This window comes from Triticum urartu, chromosome 1A (assembly GCF_056163025.1).
Source record: "Triticum urartu cultivar PI428250 chromosome 1A, HENAU_Tu73, whole genome shotgun sequence".
NCBI classification, from domain to species: domain Eukaryota; kingdom Viridiplantae; phylum Streptophyta; class Magnoliopsida; order Poales; family Poaceae; genus Triticum; species Triticum urartu.
In genome coordinates this window covers 84,061,088-84,080,462 of record NC_141873.1, presented here as the reverse complement: position 1 = coordinate 84,080,462, position 19,375 = coordinate 84,061,088, and the positions used below count along the sequence as shown (strand labels likewise).

Below are 19,375 nucleotides of genomic sequence, written 5' to 3'. Positions count from 1 at the left end.
ACGGGTATGTGTGCTATTTATTTCTTGTGTACAAGCAAGAAATTGCTTGGTCTCTTTAGTAGGTTGGATATTGAGTAAATTTTGCTGTCACTGGTGTGCATTCGTGTGGGTACATATATATTGTTTCTTGTTTGACCCGGTATATATAGCTCCTTAGTTACTAAGTTTCATGCACCCCTCCCCCAAGTTGATCTGCTCCTGTTGTTTCTTGAGGTTTTGATATTTTTCATGTTCTTGCATTTGCACAAGGACTCGCTACAACACGTTAAAGTATCCAAGGTCGTCCAGATCAAAACCGAATTGACTTCTAAAAAGCAAATTGACATAGTTATATAATGGTTTATCACATAGAGTGGGATTCCATGGCTCCATGCCTTGGAGGCACTTTCCAAATGAACATATAACAACTTTCAAGGCACTTACATGCCAATTGGACATCTAACAAAAATTAGAGCAGCGACGACATTAAAACCCAAGTTAGCAGTCGCAGCGCAGTGCCTACCGTATCCATCGTAGCTAGTGTGCCATAATATTTCTGTACAAGCTTCCAGCTTGCAAAACGATTTGACCTGGGAGTAGCTATTAATATGCGTATAACCTAGACTGGCCTAACTAGTCTCTGCAGAGGACTTGGCACTCAGTTCTCCTGTGTCGCAAAATCGCCGTGCGGATGGAGGATGCATGTTGAAAACGTAAGCAACTGGTCCTGCTACTCGCCCATCTTGTTGACGGGTGCACGGAAACCATCCAAGGGGCACTCCATTTAATAGGAATGATTCACCCAGAAAGAAGAAACACTCTCTTGCCATTCTTTCCACCTATAAAAACAGCAGCCAATGTCTGTCATTTTTGGCAGTGGACTGATAAAAAATGTTGCTTGTTGCTGAGATTCGGAAGGTAATTCTCAAATGTTAAAACAGGACATAGGTACCAGCAAATAAATAAATAAACTATACATGAGCCATGCACACCAAGATTATTTTACTGTCATGTGTGTGAATCAAACTTCGGATTTGTGATAGAACTTAACAAATGGCGTACCTGTATCTTAACAAATTTTGTGTTATTCATGATCACGATGACCTGCAAACCAGATAATGTTTCCGGCAAGATCTTGATGGCAATATACTCAAAGAACTTCTGCAATAGTTGGTGGCTGATTGCTTCACCAGAACCATAATCATCTAACAAAATAATCCGCTGTAATTTCGTCCAAGGAACTGGTAGTTCATGTTCACCTCCAATAGTTAGATGAGAAGGATCAGGGACATTCAGGACTATGCTGAGGTTGTTTGCAACTGCATTATGCTCAGCCGAACGCAGATAAGGTGTGCGGGCAACTATCTTACGAAGTTCACGAGAGAACTTCAGATTTTTGTCATTCACGACAAGAATGTGACCATTTTCACCTCTAGTCAGCAACTGTGTCCAACCTATGTCAGCACGCCAGGGTAGTTCTTCTGGGTTTATTTTAGATGCAACTGATGAAGAGATCAAAGAGTCACAATCATGTGGAAATGAACAAGAGCTGCCCTTTATACAACCCTGATCAAAGGAACAACATGTCAGAAGAAAGAAGTTTAATTCATACCCATCGAGTTGTCAAAATACCAAGTTAACATAAACCTGCAGTTTTTTTTAACATATACTCCCTCCATCCCGTCCCAAGATAAGTGTCTCAACTTTAGTACAACTTCGTACAGAAGTTAGTACAAAGTTGAGACACTTATTTTGGGATGGAGGGAGTACATGCAGTTAGGTACATACTCCCTCCGTTCCTAAATATTTGTCTTTCTAGAGATTTCAACAAGTGACTACATATGGAGCAAAATGAGTGTATCTACACTCTAAAATATGTCTACATACATCCGTATGTTGTAGTCTGTTTGAAATGTCTAGAAAGACAAATATTTAGGAACGGAGGGAGTACAATTTTAACTAAATGCATGTTGTTATAGTATCACTGTTGTCAATGTCATTTGACCTGTCACCACCACTTTATTCATAGTTTCATCAATGTGTTACATTTTATTAATTCATAGGGTAATATCACATTAAAGAACATGTCAAGTCCTACGCTGAGGCAGGGAAAAGTGTTATCAAGTAGTTTCAGTAGAATCTTTAGGATCTTTGGAGTTCAGTTGGTCTGTATCCGGCTGGTTATAACATGATGTACTATGTTGCAGGGATTGTGGTTACTACAATTTCAGATATGAAAATAGGGCAATCCTTCAATAAAATATCTTATTCAACACACGGAGAAAAATGGCCAAATAACATTTCCTGCAAATGACGTGGGGAAGAAAGGACAGGTGAAAATAGCATGAAAGACCGCAACAGTCTACCTTTAATGTGAGGAAGAACTTGCATGCTGGTTTGGGGTCATCAGCTGAATTGTTAAAAGGGCCTTTGTATTCCTCAAAAGTGTTGTTAACATACTCCACCCACTTCTCACCTCCAAAGGCTGGTTGAGCATTACCAACAACTTGTTCGTCTGCAAGTTGTATTTTCATCTGTGAACCAATCAAGAAGCATTATGTTTGCATGGAGAAAATATTTATTCTACATTATGTCTTGTATACGGCTAACTTGACAATGCATAAAGTTATATAATACAACTCACCTCTTTGATAGCCTTCTTCAGGCCATTAACAATGTCAGTGGCTCCAAAATCAGTTGCGGAAATATATGGGTGTGAAGCACACCTCCGCTGTGAATCTAAATGAGAATTATCAGCTTCCAACGAGAATGAAGGCATATGCTCTGGCTCCGGCAATTCAGGGTCACGACATGCATGGTGGAAATCAAAGGTCTGAAGGTACTTTGGAGGAATGATTTTCTGAAGAAAAGGAGGCCTAAAGCGGTGCAGTGTGCTCATAATATCATCATCTGTTTAAAAGGAACAGTTAACAACAAGAAATATCCATGTATTGTATTTTTGGAAAGCATTTTGATATTTGCACTTCCAGGAGTAGGTCCTCACACGAAGTATGTATATTTTGTAGGAACAGAAAACACTGATGTATAACACAGCAGGCTACAGCAGCCAACCCTTTCTACCATCTTATGTACATTTTCAAACTTTTAGTGGAAAAACTATGATAATGCAAGAGTATCTGGCGCACATCAATAGATGCAAATTGTGCAATCAAAACACATATACTAGTGGGCAGTGGCGAAGCTAGCACAGGGTTTTATACCTAGGGCTAAGCTATCTTAAATGATGCACTTTAGTGATTTTTCATATATTATTTTAACAAGAAATTACAAAGGCTATTATCACTAGGCCTAGGGCTATAGCCCCAACTGCCCTAGGCCTGTCTCCGCCACTGCTAGTGGGAGTACCTACTCTTAGTACAAAATACACTTCACAAACTTTTTATCACAAGTTAAAGGACATACAGATTTCAGAGATGTTGTTAAGTGCTTTCGGGACGAGATTGTGAAATCTACACCAGTCTTCTTCATTTTTCAAGATCAAGGGCCCAGATGCATTTGATTCTTCGTTCTTGGCTATATTTATCAGGTACTCCAGATGAAACTTATCCTGGAAAAAAATAGAACATGTAACTTTAGTGAAAACAAAATAGTGCTAACAGAATCCAAAAAATAAGTACATTTTGGTTAATCAATAATAATTTTCATTAAGGCCCATGATATATCATCCCAACATTAGCCATCCATTAGGAAAGGTACTACCAGAAAAGGATATAAAAAGATAATGAGCGTTTATATTTGTAATTGTTAGTAAAAAGGACTTGAAAGCGGAAATTGGCAATGGCACCTAGGTGCATATGCACCCATTGTTTAAATACACATTTTGAAAAGTTGAAAAATTCTGAACAAAAATCCCGCGTGTATATCCGGACATTCTATGCGCGTGCACAAAGTTTTTGGGTGAAAAACGAGATTTTTTGTGGCTTGTGTAAAAAAGACAATTTCTGATGCTTTATTACAACTATTCATTTTGCATTTCTTTATCTTTTTTACACAAGCCACAAAAACGTCGTTTTTCACCGAAACTTTGTGCATATACATAGAATGTCCGGATATACCCGCGGGATTATTGTTCCGAATTTTTCAACTTTTCAAAATGTGTATTTAGACAATGGGTGCATATGCACCTAGGAGCCAAAACACCGCGTCAACTTGAAAGTTAATACTAGAAATTTCAAAAAGAAACAACTAACAAAAAGGCCCTCAACCAATGTACAGGTCATTTTGTTACAGATAAGATAGGATGTACCTTAAACATGTACTGCCAAAATTGAAATGCCCGAAGATTTCCGATGAGTGTAGCTTCCTTCTTGCCAATTTGTTGAGAACTACCCTCATCAAAGTAATTGTCTCTAATCTTCTTGCGCTGTAAAACATAAATTAGGATATAAGCATGTTCTATTATTTTTAATAGAACCTGGGGATACAAGCATCTCAATTGATGTAACTAGAACGTACCAATGCTTGATCACCAAAAGGTTGCAGTATAGGAAGTGGTTGGATGTCCAACATAATGCCTATCAGGATTCCTTCATGGAGATACCCCATCTCACCAAATTTCAGGGTAAGAACAGAAGCATGGAACGATAACGGCAAACTATTGAGCAAATAGCCATAAAAACTGGGCTGATACCCTCCACTCAAAGCTGGCTGAACCGCATCAATTTGAACAAGAGTCTCTAGTGCATCTTTAATAACAGCAGACTCTGGTGGATTGAGAATTTTTTGCAGCAGGACTGGCGACAAAGAGTGACAGTTAGTGATAATATTACCTTTTTCAATAAAGAGTGAGAATATTAGCTTAATATAAATATATACATCTTCTCCGACAGGATACATTGTCGTGCAGCAGCTAGGGCACCGCTCCGCGCCGCCGCTCCCCGCCCGTGGCCACCTTGGCCACGGCGACTCCCACCGTGCCCTACCCCGCCTGCCGGTCAACAGGCCGCATGGCTAGCCCCGCGCTGCCAGCCTCGCCGCACTTCCCAGGCACGCCTGGCTCGGAGGCACGCCTTTGCCTCTCAGACAGCGGATCTGAGGGGGACGGCTCGCCTTCGACCCCGCGGTCATATGCTTCGGTCGTCCGGTTCGGCATGGGAGAGACCGAGATCCCGGCCTCTGAAGCCGCGCCGGCGCCCCACGCGCCCGGGTCTTCGGCTACCGCTGGATCTTCGCCTGCGACGATGGTTATTGCTGCGCCTGATCCGCCCAGGGCCATCAATGGGGATGGGGGGGGGGGGGGGGGGCGGCCTGGCAGCTGGTTTCCCGGAGGCAGGGCAAGGCATCGCCTCCACCAGTTACAGCCGCGACGCCACACCACTTCCACTACTCCTACAAAGCCAACCTTGCCGGCCGCTGCCACAGGTGCCTCGAAGCCGCCCACCCCACCGTTCGCTGCTCAAGCCGTGTCCGTTGCATCCACTGCGGGCGCCTCGGCCACCTGCGCCGGAGCTGTCGCTCCAAGCACCTCCCACGCCACCCGCTCCCACCGCTCCGTAGTCCGCCACCACCACCACCACTTCCACTGCGCCGCAACCCGCCAACACCACCACCTCGCGGCCCCCGCCAACCCCGCCCCCGGGCTCCTGCCGGGCCTTCGTCGGCCGCTCGTCTGCCGATCCACCAGCGGCTCATCTTCCCCGACACCACGGCTGCAATGGCGTCGTCCCTCCCCGCTGCCTCGTCCCAGGCCCCGGCGGAGCCTGGCCTTGGCGCCCCGGAGCGGCGGCCGCTCGGCTCCACAGTCCTTCTCGACTTCACCCAGGAGATGGCGGACCGGGAGGTCCGTCTGCGCGCCACCGCCTTGCTCATCTCGATGGTCGCCGAGGGGATGTACCCGGCCAGGGTGAAGGATGCCATCATGGCGGAGTTCCCCGAGCTGCCCCCGACAGCAGTGTTCGTCTCCTTCTACTTCGACTCCTTCATCGCCCGCTTCACCGACCCCGTCTGGCGCGACACCGTCTTCGAGCGCGGCGTCTTCCACGACAACCAGGGCTCGCTGTTTGCGGTCAAGGACTGGTCGCAACGCACCCGCTCCGAGCTCAAGACGCTGCGCTTCCGGGCCCGCCTCTTCCTCGAAGGCGTGCCGCTGTAATCCTGGTCGCTCGCGGCGGTCGCTAAGATGCTGCCCATGGTCCGGATTGACGCCGTTGAAGTGGAGTCGCTCCACGAAACCTAGACATCCTTCTTCGTGCTCTACGCTTGGGTGGAGACGCCGGACAAGCTGCCGCACTGGGTGGAGCTCGGCACGCACGAACCACGCCGCAACATCGACCCCCTCGACCACCTCCGCCTCCCGGCCAGCTTCTTCCAGACCGTCGACCACTCCACGCCCCTGCCCCTTTGTCCGCGCGTCCAGGCTGGTCTGGTGCTGGTGCATCTGGACGAGCTCGAGGAGTTCGCCGCCCCAGTGACCGGTGGTGGGCCGCAGGCTGGTCGGGAGGAGGAGCGTCTCGGCGTGCGTCCTCTGTCGTGGGCGCGGGGAAGCATCGACGGCTCCCGCTCGGCTACCTGGCGCACCTCGGTCTTCTCCCGCCTGGAGGCCGCGGGGGGTGGACCATACCAAGGCCGGCAGGTGGCCATCATCTCCGACGACAAGATCGTGGGCTTCCTCAACAGTGGCTCGGCCGTCTCCCCCTTGGCGGCGGCGGGCTTGGACGTAGCGGGCTCGGGCGGCTCAGCTGCGGTCTGCCCTAGCGCGGCCATGGGCGGCGCCCTCCCCGACGTGCATGCGCATGCGCCATGCGACCAGGCGCGGGCTGACACTTGGCAGCGTCCGCTGACCCCCATCCGGGCAAACCCTCATGGGCCCATCCTCGGCAGCCAAGAGGGAGCAATCCCTTCTCGTGTTTCGTCTGGGGGGGCGGGCGCTGCTTCTCGGGCAGGTGTTGCTGTGCTGCCAGCCCTGCATGGTCAGGTGGACCCTGTGGCGCCACTGTCCAGCGCCCTCGGGCTGATCCAGATGTCAGGGGCCCTCACTTCACTAGGCATGGAGGCCCAGGTCAACGAGTCGGCCAGCTGCATGGGGCCGCTGACGCTGACGAAAGGGGCCCCAGAGGTCTCGGCTGTGGCCACGGCCACGCTTGCACCGGGTCGCCAGGAGCTGGTGGCCCCGGAGGGGGCGCTGTCGGAAGGGGCCCACGAGGGCATAGGTACGGTCTCGCCCATGCATGTGCCGGATCGTCTCGACCATGCATGCGCCCTGGGCCCGGAGAGCCAGGGCCCGCTGGCAGGGGGCGTGGAGGGGCCGCGGTCGGCGGTAGACCAGCTCGTCGCTGACGTCGCTCTGCTGCTGGCTCCTCCCATCCTACCGCGCCCCACGCTTCAGAAGAGGGCGCCACGCCGCCGGCGCTCGCCGATCTCCAACCCTAGGCGCAGTGGGCGCCTGGCCTCCCAAGCAACCGCCACCCTCAACGCGATGGCCCGGGCGCAGCAGCTCATCATGCAGAAGCTTGGCATTGGAGCGCCCGGGGAAGACGCCATGCGCCGCTACGAGCTCTCCTTCGACCGCCCGCTAACCCTAGCCCAGATTGAGGCCCTCACGGCGCTGGCTGCTGCTCCGGGAGTGAGGGCGACTGTGGTTGGTGCTGCTTCCGCCCCTGCCGTCTAGGGCAGCCATCGGCGTCTGCGTCCATCTGTTGTAGTTTCCCATGGATAGCTGTCCTTTGCTATTTTGGAATGTTAGAGGTTTGAACTCGGCTGCTAGGAGAGGTGTAGTTCGGAGATTAGTGCAGCAGTTTAATGTATCGTTCGTGTGCTTTCAAGAGCCCAAGGTTTCTGAGGTTTCCAAAGAGTTTGTCACAGAGTGCTGCGGGCCTGCTTTCATCGGTTTCTGCTTTCAGCCGGCTGTTGGTACTCGGGGAGGGATTATCATGGCCTGGAAAGACGGCGAGATCACTGTCTCCTCGTCGCACTGCACCCCGTCCTTCATCTCCGCTGCTTGCTGTCATCGGAGGTCAGGGAAGGCCTGGCAAGTCATTGGTGTCTACGGACCGCAGGCTGATGCAGACAAGATCAGCTTCTTGGGCGACTTAAGAGCCGCGATGACTGCGAACCCGGGCCCAACTATCTATGCTGGCGATTTCAACCTCATCTGTCAGGCGGCTGACAAATCCAACAATCGGGTCAATCGCAAGATGATGAACGCGTTCCGCCGTTTCATCTCCGATATGGAGCTAAAGGACCTGTATCTCCATGGTCGATCCTTCACCTGGAGCAACGAGCAACAGCATGCAACGAAAGTGAAGCTCGATCGGGTGCTATTCAATGATGGATGGCACGACCTATTCCCCTCCTGCCTTCTGCAGGGCCTATCCTCGGCCGTCAGTGACCACTGCCCGTTGCTGCTATCCTGTGACACCGAGTTCAAGCACAGCAGAAAATTCAGATTTGAGACCTTCTGGGCCAAGCTCGAGGGCTTTGACGGCGTGGTCGCGGCGGCATGGGAGCAGCCGGTTCTGTCGCCTGACGCGTATGTGGTCTTGCACACCAAGCTGGGACGGGTGGCCCGGGCTCTGAAGGCGTGGCACAGCCGGCACCTGAACCAAATGAGCAGCGCCCTAGACGTGATCAATGAGCTGATCTACAGATTAGACAAGGCCAGAGACTCGAGGGATTTGACGATCGATGAGCACCGTTTCCGCAACAACCTGAAAGTCCGACTGTTGGCCATCAGCGCACTGCAGCGATCGTTCTGGAGGCAGCGGGCGCGTGTGATCTGGGTCAGAGAAGGAGACGCTTGCATCAAGTCCTTTCACATGAAGGCCTCCTCAAGACGGAGAAAGAATCACATTCAATCCTTCCTACACCAGGGCCAACATGTGTCTGAGCAAGGAGAGAAGCTTCAACTCGCCTGTGATTTCTTCTCCAACCTGCTAGGGCAGCCTGCGCCACGGTCGGCGACTCTAAACTTTGAGGCCCTACAGTACTTGCCCAATGACGGGATTCTGCAGTACCTGGGCAGCGACATCTCGGAGCAGGAAGTGTTAGATGCGATCAATGATCTCAACACAGAGAAAGCGCCTGGGCCGGACGGATTTACGGGCTTGTTTTACCAGAGATGCTGGCCCATCATCAAGGGAGACCTGATGGCTGCCATCTCCAAGTTCGTCGGGTGCAACTCTGCGAACCTGCAGGCCCTCAACACGGCCGTCATGATCCTACTGCCCAAGAGGGAAGGTGCCTCGCAACTGACGGAGTTCAGACCAATTAGCCTGATACACAGTGTGGCAAAGCTCATAGAGAAAATCCTTGCTCGACGGTTACAGCCAGCAATGGAGGGGCTAGTTGCCCCATGTCAAAGCGCCTTCATCAAGGAGAGATCTATCCTAGACAACTTCATGTACGTGCAGGCTATGATCAAAACCCTGAAAATGAAGAAAACACCAGCCATTCTGCTCAAGATCGACCTTGCAAAAGCCTTTGACACTGTCTCTTGGGAGTTCTTGATCGATCTGCTTCGTGCGAGAGGATTTGGCCGCCGATGGACCAATTGGATTGCAAGCCTGCTAGCAACATCGTCAACCAAAATTGGCATCAACGGTGATCTATCTGACACAATCTACCACAGCAGAGGCTTCCGCCAGGGCGATCCCCTCTCCCCGCTCCTGTTTGTCATTGTCATGGACTCGCTTGTTAGGCTCATCGAAGCGGCCAGCCGAGCCCAGGTCCTCCCTGCAATTGGCACGGTCCCTATGCCTCACCGAATCTCGATGTACGCTGATGACATCGTGCTCTTCATTAACCCTTCGCGGAATGAGATGCACGCCGCCATCACTCTCTTGGATCTCTTCCAGTCAGTCGCTGGGCTACGGGCCAACTGGGCAAAGAGCGCGGCTACACCAATAGCGTGCACGGAGGATCAAATCGGGGAGGCAGTGGTAGAAACGGATTGCAAGTCCAAAGCCTTCCCAATCACATACCTCGGCCTGCCGCTTTCGGATACAAGATTGAGGAGGGAGGACTTGCAGCCGGTTATAGACAGCCTTGCAAAGAGACTGAGAGGATGGAAGGCCAAGCTGATCGCACTCCCGGGCAGGATCGAATTGGTCAGATCGGTGCTAATTGCCATGGCCATCTACCGGATCATGGCGATCGCGCCGCCCGTTTGGTTCCTCAAAATGATCGATAGGCTGAGACAAGGCTTCCTTTGGGCGGCAGACGAGTCCTCGCCGGGCGGCAAGTGCCTCGTGAGCTGGAAGCAGGTTTGCAGGCCGCGCGAGTTTGGTGGCCTTGGGGTGCACGATCTGCAGCGCCAAGGGGCCGCACTCCGCGCTCGCTGGTACTGGAACAGTTGGATCGATGACTCCAGGCCTTGGCGCGAGTTGGTGCTACCCCATGACCCAGCGGCTGAGGGTATTTTCAGAGCATCCACGGAGATAGTCATCGGCAACGGAAGGAAAACGAGCTTCTGGCGCTCGCACTGGGCACAGGGGTGCAGGCCGGCTGACCGTTGGCCGGAGCTCTTTGCGCACTGCAACGGGCGACGGCTTATGCTCCGTGTGGCCGTCGAGGGCAACGCTTGGCTGAGATACGTCAAACCTAACCCAAACGCCACAGTGTTGCACCAACTTTGCGAGCTCTAGGAGGCAGCTTCGGCAATCACGCTCGGCGACGGGGTGCAGGACAGCATGACATGGAAATGGACCTCGGATGGCAAGTACTCGGCTGCCTCGGCATATCACAAGATCTTCCAGGGTGCCATCCCAACCAACGACAATGAGATCATCTGGTCGGCCAAGGCGGCGCCGCGTGCCAAATCGTTTGCCTGGATTCTGCTGCGAGGAAAGTGCCTGACGGCAGACAACCTCCAACAACGGCACATACCGCATGACCCGGTCTGCCCGCTCTGCCGGGCGGCACCGGAGACAGCGCACCACCTCATCGCGGCCTGCCCGTTCTCTATGCAGGTTTGGTCAAAAACGGCGAGCTCTCTGGGCAGCCCCTTCTCGGACCTGGCGATGCCTACTGATACCCGATTGCGGACGCAGTTCAGAAGACAGACACGGTCACTCCCGCGCGCCAAAAGGGCTACCTGGAAGGCCACCTGCTTGCTGGTATCCTGGTGCATTTGGAAGGAGCGGAACGACAGGATCTTCAACGCCAAGACCGGCACAGCGTCTCAAGTTCACTCCAGAATCATTGACGAAGCCAGGATGTGGGTACAGGCAGGACTGGCACCCATGGCCACTTTCTTTGAGCCGCCTTAAGCTCGAGGTCGCTTCGCCAGTGTATTTAGGCTGGGCATCTGGCGCCTACCATGTTTCTGCCTCTTCCTCTTTCGTATTTTTCTTCTTTCCCAGTTCCCTGTAACTGTTTGCTCCTACCTCTACATCAATGAAAATCAGCACCATGCTGCTTTTTCGTCAAAAAAAATAAATATATACGAAGAGTTACACAGTGTATAATGATCCCACATACCCAAATATGTTTTGTTTTAAATGCATGTACTCTGTTTTTTAAGATCTTGCTGACTAATATGCAAAGAAGTATTTGGTGTTTTTTCTAACTTCAATAACAAATTATTATAAGGTCAAGTTCTTCGTCTGGCTCGCTAGCCTCAACCGATGCTGGACGGTGGAGCAGCGGGCGGGCCATGGACTGCAACATGTGCTGCCTATTTATTCTGCGACCAGACGCTGAACAATGAGGCACCTGCTAGTCGACTACCGCTTTGTGCTGTGGACCTGCAACGAATTCCTCTCTTGGTTGTGATCGACCTGATGCCCGCCAAGACCCGGCAAGTACCCCTTCGAATCATTGAACGGTGGTTCACAGCACACAGCACCACTCCAAAGCCGGTAAGGAAATGCCCTAGCTTCCATGTACTCCTCAGCTATTGGGATGATCTGGAAGCACAGGAACGGCTGCACATTCAACTGTTGCAATCAGCCTTGCCATCTACGCTTAGTCTATCAAATCAAGGAGGACGAGGTGAACTGGGCATGCGCAGGAGCACTAGGTCTTAAAAGGTGTCCCTCTCATGTTCTTGAGATTTCCATTAATTTTCTTTGCGCACAATTGTAACCCTAGCCAACTTGGGCTTGTAAATAGTACTACTATTTATATATATCCAATTCATCAAGACGCAAGCTTTGAATTTTCTCAAAAAAATACGTAACAAATTATTATAGAATTTAGAAGTCACATCTATATAGCAATGGCTGTATAAAGTGTTAAAAAAATGCACACTTGGGGACACTGGATTAAATATTTAAATACGAACAATCCAACTAATGAGCATCAAAACGGGAATTCTTACTACAATGATGACTAAGTAGGCAATCTTGAAAATTTGAAAAAATAAATGATAATTCTGATGTCTTAAGATGGGCAGAGTGATAATTCTGTAAAGGGTTTTTGCCTCAGTACGGCGCTATAACAATTATTACAAACCTTGAAGCAAAAGTGGCTAATGATGGCAAAGGAAATCTGTATTGACAGCAACGGGCTTGATTATCTTTATCCTACTCAGATCGTAGATTTCTACTTATCCATGTCCTTTTGAAAATGCTAATACATTATACATAGACCTAATCAACTAGGTCTAAGGTCATCTTGGCTCCCTATGTAAATTCTGTCGCTGATTTGTATATTAGCTCATCTCTTGCTGCACCCGCGAATGAATTTTTGCTCATGGAAGCACGGTGACTGACTGCATGCAGAATGGTGCATGATTTTCTCTAGGAGGACAGGAACAGCCTGTGGAAAACTGGAGGAAGACAAGAGGACCGCATGAAATCTAATTATTCAATTGCTGAACTATAAACTAAACAGGAGTGACTATTGTATTAATCTGTATCTGGTTCAACATCCCAGTAAGGAACCAGCAGTTCCAGTGCAGCAGAAACTAGCAGTTACTGGAATTCCCAGATCCAATCAAGAATTGGTAGTTCAGACACTCATCTTAGTTAACTACAAGTAGAATTTGCTCTGATCCTCTTCTATATCTCTCGTTGTCACCGGCATTCCTTAGTTGATATAATATGGTTACTAGATAGACGCAAAGAAGAAGCCTATTCTCTTAAAAGAGAAGATGAAAGCAATGCACCACGAACCTAGCTAACCAAAGCTTCCTAGAAACTTCTGTGTAGATATTGCACTAATTCTTTGTCACACTCTACAGTACAGCAGAAAGATGTGAACACATTAACAATAGTACAGATGATGCAGATCATTCTCGTTGAAAGAAATATCATACTGTAGTTAAGAGCAAGGTGCACAAAGCCCATAAGTACAAGTGAGGAGGATGCATCAAGGTCACAGAATTCTAGAATTGCTCCTTTAGTTCACTGTTCTTGTTTTCGCACTATATTTTACGTTCATAATCCCAGCACAGAAACATCAATCAAGATTAGTTGAATTGCAGAGAAAAATTACCGGTGGGGTCATTCATAGCTCTGGACTCTGCACAACATATCATGAGTGCTTGCTCTCTTATGGATAAACTTAAAATGGCAGGGCTTTCATGATCAGGAAAGGTGTTGTAAAATGGCTCTGTTACTAAGCGAAAAATTTGACCATCACAGGTCCGGCCTGTCCTGCCTTTCCGCTGCTCAGCCTAGAAAAGTTATAACTAGTATCAAACTTGAGTGTCCAAAGTAAGTTTAATATAAATAGCATCAGTATTTTGTGATATTAACCTGGGACTTGGAAATCCATACAAGCTTAACTGAGTTAATTCTCCTGACTGGATTCCAGTAGACTTGCAATGATCTACAGGAATCAATAACATAAGCAACTCCTGGAATAGTGACAGACGATTCAGCCATGTTTGTCGCCAGTATAACCTGCAATTAAAAGATTCGACTGACTGAGTGAAAGGATAGTTCATTGCAAGATAAGAGGACATTGCTCCAACTATGTAAACATTGTATGCATCCATGCTAAATTTCACCTCTCATGCATCCTGTTATATTCATTCAGTTACAATTTTTGTGGTTACCTTCCCTCAGAAAACTTCTGTGGTTACCTTCCCTCAGAAAACTTCTGTGGTTACCATAGTCGATTTATAGACTAATACTAGTAGGGGGCAGCCGCACTGGTGCCCTTGTGGCCAAGGATCAAAACACAGGTCTGACTGTACTTCCTATAGTACAACGTGTGCCTACTAGTACAGTACCAGTACAGAATCAAATTCTAGGAAATGTGAAGTGAGAGGGTGACAAGTGCTACGATGCAAACTTTAGGGGTCAAATACAGAACTTATCATGAAGTTTTGTCACATTAGATCTTTGATAGTGGATACAAGCTTTGCGTATACCCTATGAATGTATCTATCCTGTAGAATTTGCCCCATGTGATGCTATGCTACATATGGATAGTTTTATAACGAAATCTATGCAAATATTTTAAATGACTGTCTGAGTATACAGACAAGTACGGAGTTCAATTTGAAGTGGAGAGTTTTTCTTCATAGGAATCTAGGCTATTATTACTGATCTATGCAAAGCCTCTCGATTTTTTTGCGATATTCTTGTGATCCAAAAGATCCTCAAACTAGCTACAGTGTAAATGTAACTGATCGCTATGATTTATATTGATCCAATTTTGTTCCAAACTTAACTAATGATGATGATGATTAGCAACTCCAAACAAGGAGGGGGTTAAAGATACTGGATGCTACAATATCCTAAACAAAGGTCCTCCAGCACACCACTCCTCCACACACCATCTCCCAGAATCAGAATTCATTTATTTTCGATGTTATTATTCCCCCAGAAAAGTGAGGCCTGATCCCTGGTCCTTACATTGGATAAGGCACATGGTGGAAAAATAAACAAAATTGGAATCCATATGTTGCCGACCGGTGGTAGGAAAATGGATCTATCCCGAAAATGAAGAGAAATGTCGTTTTGGCAATTAGCCATTGCAACAATGCAATGGCAGTTAGCAAATAATGATAGTGATATTATATGTTAGAGATAGTCCGGGATTCGTGTTTGTGGTATACCACATATACCACCTGTAAGTATTCGTGTTTGTGGTATACCATATATACCACCTGTACATGTACTTGGCCTAGAGAGCATGGGAATACACAAATTGCTATTCCACATAGTATCAAGGTCTCGATTATCATGTTCAGTTCCGTAAATATTGCATAGAATACGTACCCTAGTCCATACGTTCCATAAATACTATTACTCCATGTGCATTACGCTCTAATTTTAGCATTAGGCCTCACTACTAGCACCACATAGCTTAAAAGTACGGGCAGGTATTTCAGGTATAAAACATGCAGTTGAACTACTAAGTTAAATTGGAATATAACAACTTTTACCTTTCGGCAAGACTTTGAGGCCTTCATGGTTTCAAGAGCTTCATCAGTGTCAATGCTGCGATGAAGAATATGTATCTTGAAAATTGAACAACCAGACAACACATCCCATTGCTGCTCCAATGCATAGTATGTTGGAAGAAAAACCAAAATACCCTTTTCAGTGTCTCGTTCACTTTCATGTATGTGCAACAATAACTTGTTGATAAGTTGATACACGTCAGGACTAAGATAAGCTTCTGCCTTGCAATCTAGTCCAGGGCAATACTTCGTCCGGGGTGATTCAGTTTCAGAATCCATCTTCAGAATATCAACAATCTGAACAGCATTCCATTGTAATCAGGTGATAAGCAATAGTAAGGGAGCAAAGTAGAAGGTGTTAACCTAACATATTGATTGTGTAAAAAATTGACAAACAAAGATGGTCCAGGAAAGGTACTCCTCCATCCCACCATTGCTACTAGTGCTACTACTTTTTTTCTATTACTGACAGCATTAATAACTATTATAATAGAAACAATAACAGTAATGAAGTTGGCGCGTTATGGTGCGAAAATAAAATATGTGAAAATGACCAAGTAATATATCAGAATGTTAAATCCGTTGTAAAATACATGAACAAGCAAATACATAAACTACAGCATGTTTGGTACTCAGATATTGTAAAAATTAGAAGGTACATCGTGCAACTTGGAATATATTAGACAGTGAACAAGGATAATTCACTTCATTTTGGAGCAAGAATCAATACATACCTGCTCAAGATATTGGACTTTTCTCTGGAAGTTAGAGCATGAACTGCTCGGGATGGTAATCAGTTCAACCTTTCCAATATCTTTAAAGTACTCAACATATTGTGTGCTATCAATGGTAGCAGACATCAAAACTAGCCTATGTGAAGAGTGGCATGACATGTATTAGCAATCAGCAGGAAGGAGTTGCGATCATTTCTATGGTAGACAGAAACCATCAATATGAAAAATAAAAAAACTGAATAGAATACACTGATGCTTGTTACCAGAGTACATACCTTGAGTCATTCGTCGTCATCATAAACTGCTTGACATAAGCAAGGACAAGATCAGATTCCACAGACCTTTCATGAATTTCATCAAGAATGATAACCTTATATTGCAATGCAGCAAAGCCCTTATGACGCATTTGTTCCAACACAACACCAGCTGTTTTGAAGACAATTTTTGACCTGATTCATCCATTAAACAAGACTGAAAGTCAATGCCATAGCAGTGCAGCCGAAATGATTTACAACAAAATTGTCAAGTGGGTAAGAATGGATCATGAGGTTCAGATGGATAAGATACTTAAAATAACGTACAAGGCTATATGTTGGAAATGTGGAGTCAGAGAAGCTAAAGTAGAGATTAAGCTGCCATTATCACTGAACTGCATGCTAACTATCCAGATCATCTCCTACCTCAGCAGTATAATGAAGATGAGGAAACTGACATTATATTTCATTCTAGGCAAGGATGACACTCCAAACTGACAGGTGCTAAAAGCCTAAAAGATAAGAAGCAATATATTTTATTTGTATATGCATATGCATTATTAATTTTGAAATAATCAGTATTGAATTGCTAATATAAGTAAACGCAAAATCGAACAAAATCATTAATGCAGGTAGATAACTGGATATAGATGTGAATGTTAAAACATGTCTGCATGACTAGTACTAAAAGTGCATGCCACAAGTCATATATTTAAGTGGGATAACAAAAATTAACAAGGATTCAAGGAATACATGTGTATAGCATGATTTTCCATATATTTTTTTCAAACAAGGTGATTTTCCATTTTCAGCTGCCATGGGTCAACCTACCACGAGTAATCTATACTGCCTGCAGTTCAGTTTGGAAGATATAGTCATACTGATTTCTTTAAGGCTCCTAAGCATTCTATGTCCATTTTCACAAAAATCGTAGCACCAAAGGTCGTATGTGGACTATTTTGAATTGGCTGGCTGTTCCGATCCTTCAAGTATACTTGATGTGGCTGGCTAAGCTACGGTAGTCTGCACAATAATGTCTGTCGAGATCAACACAGAAGTAGAAGGAATATTCTAATGAATGCACTACCTAGAATGGCCTATGTGATGGGGCCACTGATTCACAAGGAAGGAAGTTACCTTGTCGAGATGAGATTGCTCATATTCGAGTGGCCTATATGATATCCAACCTCTTCCCCTAGCTCCCAATTGCGAGACTGAGCCACCATTTGAGCAAGGGCCACCACCGCAAACCTCCTGGGCAGTGTGCACATAATGGGCTCCAGATTTTCCTCTAGGAGGAATTGGGGAATCATGGAGCTCTTTCCTACAACGAGATAAACAAGGGGACCATATACATTATCAGTACAAATGAAGGCCTAAATTTACATCTGAGCGCAGGACAGAATATGTCAAATTTAGACTGAACGTGCTGGTGCAAACAAAGCAATCGGACACTTGGAATCACGTGAAGGAAGCCACATGGATGGAATCAGCACCATAAAATGGAAGCGACGCATGTAGCTGAGTGTAGCACGAAATCTACAGCAAGCGGAGGCAACAAGCAATGAACAAATCTGAACTGAACCCCACACGTACTAGCACTAGAGAGCAGAGAAATCAAAATACGAAGAAAAAGGGGAAATCCGAGGCAAATTCGTAGAAGAAGGGGTCGCCATCGACCGAGACAAATATAGCATCATCCCGCCCCAAAATCCCTGCCGTCTTCATCATCCACTTCCCCTTGTGAAGGGGACAACGGACCCCGTGGCCAAGGTTTCAGTCGCTCAGGAGTTGTTCCCAATCCAGCCGAAACTCTGCTCCAAGACCCTCACGTACTAGCGCCAGAGGAAACCAAAATTCAAAATACGAAGAAAAGGGGAATCCGAGACAAAATTGTGCTAGAAGAATAAGGGGTCGCTCTAGACCGAGAAAAATGCAGCAACATCCTGGCCCCAAACCCCTGCTGTGTTCATCCTCCACCAACCGGGTCCCCCTAAAACCTGCGAAGAGAACGAGGTCTCCGAGACCAAGGTCTTAATCGAAGTTGTAACCCAGCTCCGGGAGTTGCTCCCAACCCCTCAGAAACTCTGCTCCGAAACCCTCAATGCCGCCACGCCACCCACTGCGACCCCCCCAAAAACCCCAACGAACAAACGGGCAGAGGAAACCCAACGGACAGCAGCGGGAAGCGAGCCGGCCTTCTTCGCAAATGGCACAGAACCATCACGCCACCATCGAATCGCCCAGAGCGCGAGCAAGCGGCCGAAGCAGAGAGGAGGGAGGGGATGCTAGTTACCGCATCCGGTGCCCCCGACGATGATCGTCACGCGGTTCTCCTTCACCGCCTGGACGATCCTGCCGCGGAGAGCCTCCACGACGCGCGTCGGCCGCGGCCGCGCCGCCTCCTCTTCCCCCTCCGCCATGGCCGGCCTCCCGAGGGGGGGAGGTGGGCGGCGGCGAGGGCCTTCTCTCCTTGCAATGCAGGTTTCGGCTCCGCGCCTTTTTGCTTGGGCTCTCGTCGCTCGGCGGGCGGCCTTCCCTTCCCTTCCCTCTCTGTGAGAAGGGTGGCAGCTTTTTGACGGGGCAGGCGGAGCCCCCGGTGTGTGGACGGTGGACCGAGCCTAGGAGAGCACGTGACCAGCGCCCTCTGCTCTGTGGTGCATCAACACCGGGCCCACGCACGAAGGATCGAGTCCCAGCCTCCCGCCGCTACAAACCAAGTTACCGCCGAGTTACTTTTCACTTCCTTTCACTCTGTTTTCCACAGCTGGCAACAGCGGGGCCTCGGCGCAGGGCAAGTTGGTTGACTGCCACGTTGAGCAGCGCGTCAACTCCGAAGAGACAAGGGTGCTACTCCTACTTCGGTTTGATGCTTCTAGCGGGTGGGAGAAATTTTGTGAAGTATCAAAAATTCTGAAAAAATATCGTTGAATGTTCACAAGATGAAGATAAGTCTGTGCAACCCCTAAAAGTTTCAACTCCAAACTCAAAATACACATAGAGATTAAAAAAAGAGACAAATGCAACATAAATAGTGTCACGAAAAGACAAAAAAAATTGATAATATTCACATTGGAATTTGTCTTTGTCGT

The 19,375-nt window shown here is 47.7% G+C and overlaps 1 protein-coding gene across 1 annotated transcript; it reads right to left on the bottom strand.

Moving 5' to 3' along the window:
- Positions 1 to 244: 244 nt before the first annotated feature.
- Positions 245 to 18,846, bottom strand: LOC125548648 (zinc finger CCCH domain-containing protein 4-like). Its single transcript, XM_048712214.2, has 14 exons — positions 18,580 to 18,846; positions 17,421 to 17,607; positions 16,305 to 16,478; positions 16,030 to 16,165; positions 15,278 to 15,592; positions 13,638 to 13,784; positions 13,375 to 13,555; positions 4,456 to 4,733; positions 4,247 to 4,363; positions 3,403 to 3,547; positions 2,624 to 2,889; positions 2,346 to 2,513; positions 1,042 to 1,545; positions 245 to 818 (listed from the first exon to the last, which is right to left on the bottom strand). Exons 1-14 carry the CDS (start codon positions 18,704 to 18,706, stop codon positions 609 to 611), a joined length of 2,955 nt encoding a protein of 984 aa, XP_048568171.1. The 5' UTR covers positions 18,707 to 18,846; the 3' UTR covers positions 245 to 608.
- Positions 18,847 to 19,375: the final 529 nt, after the last annotated feature.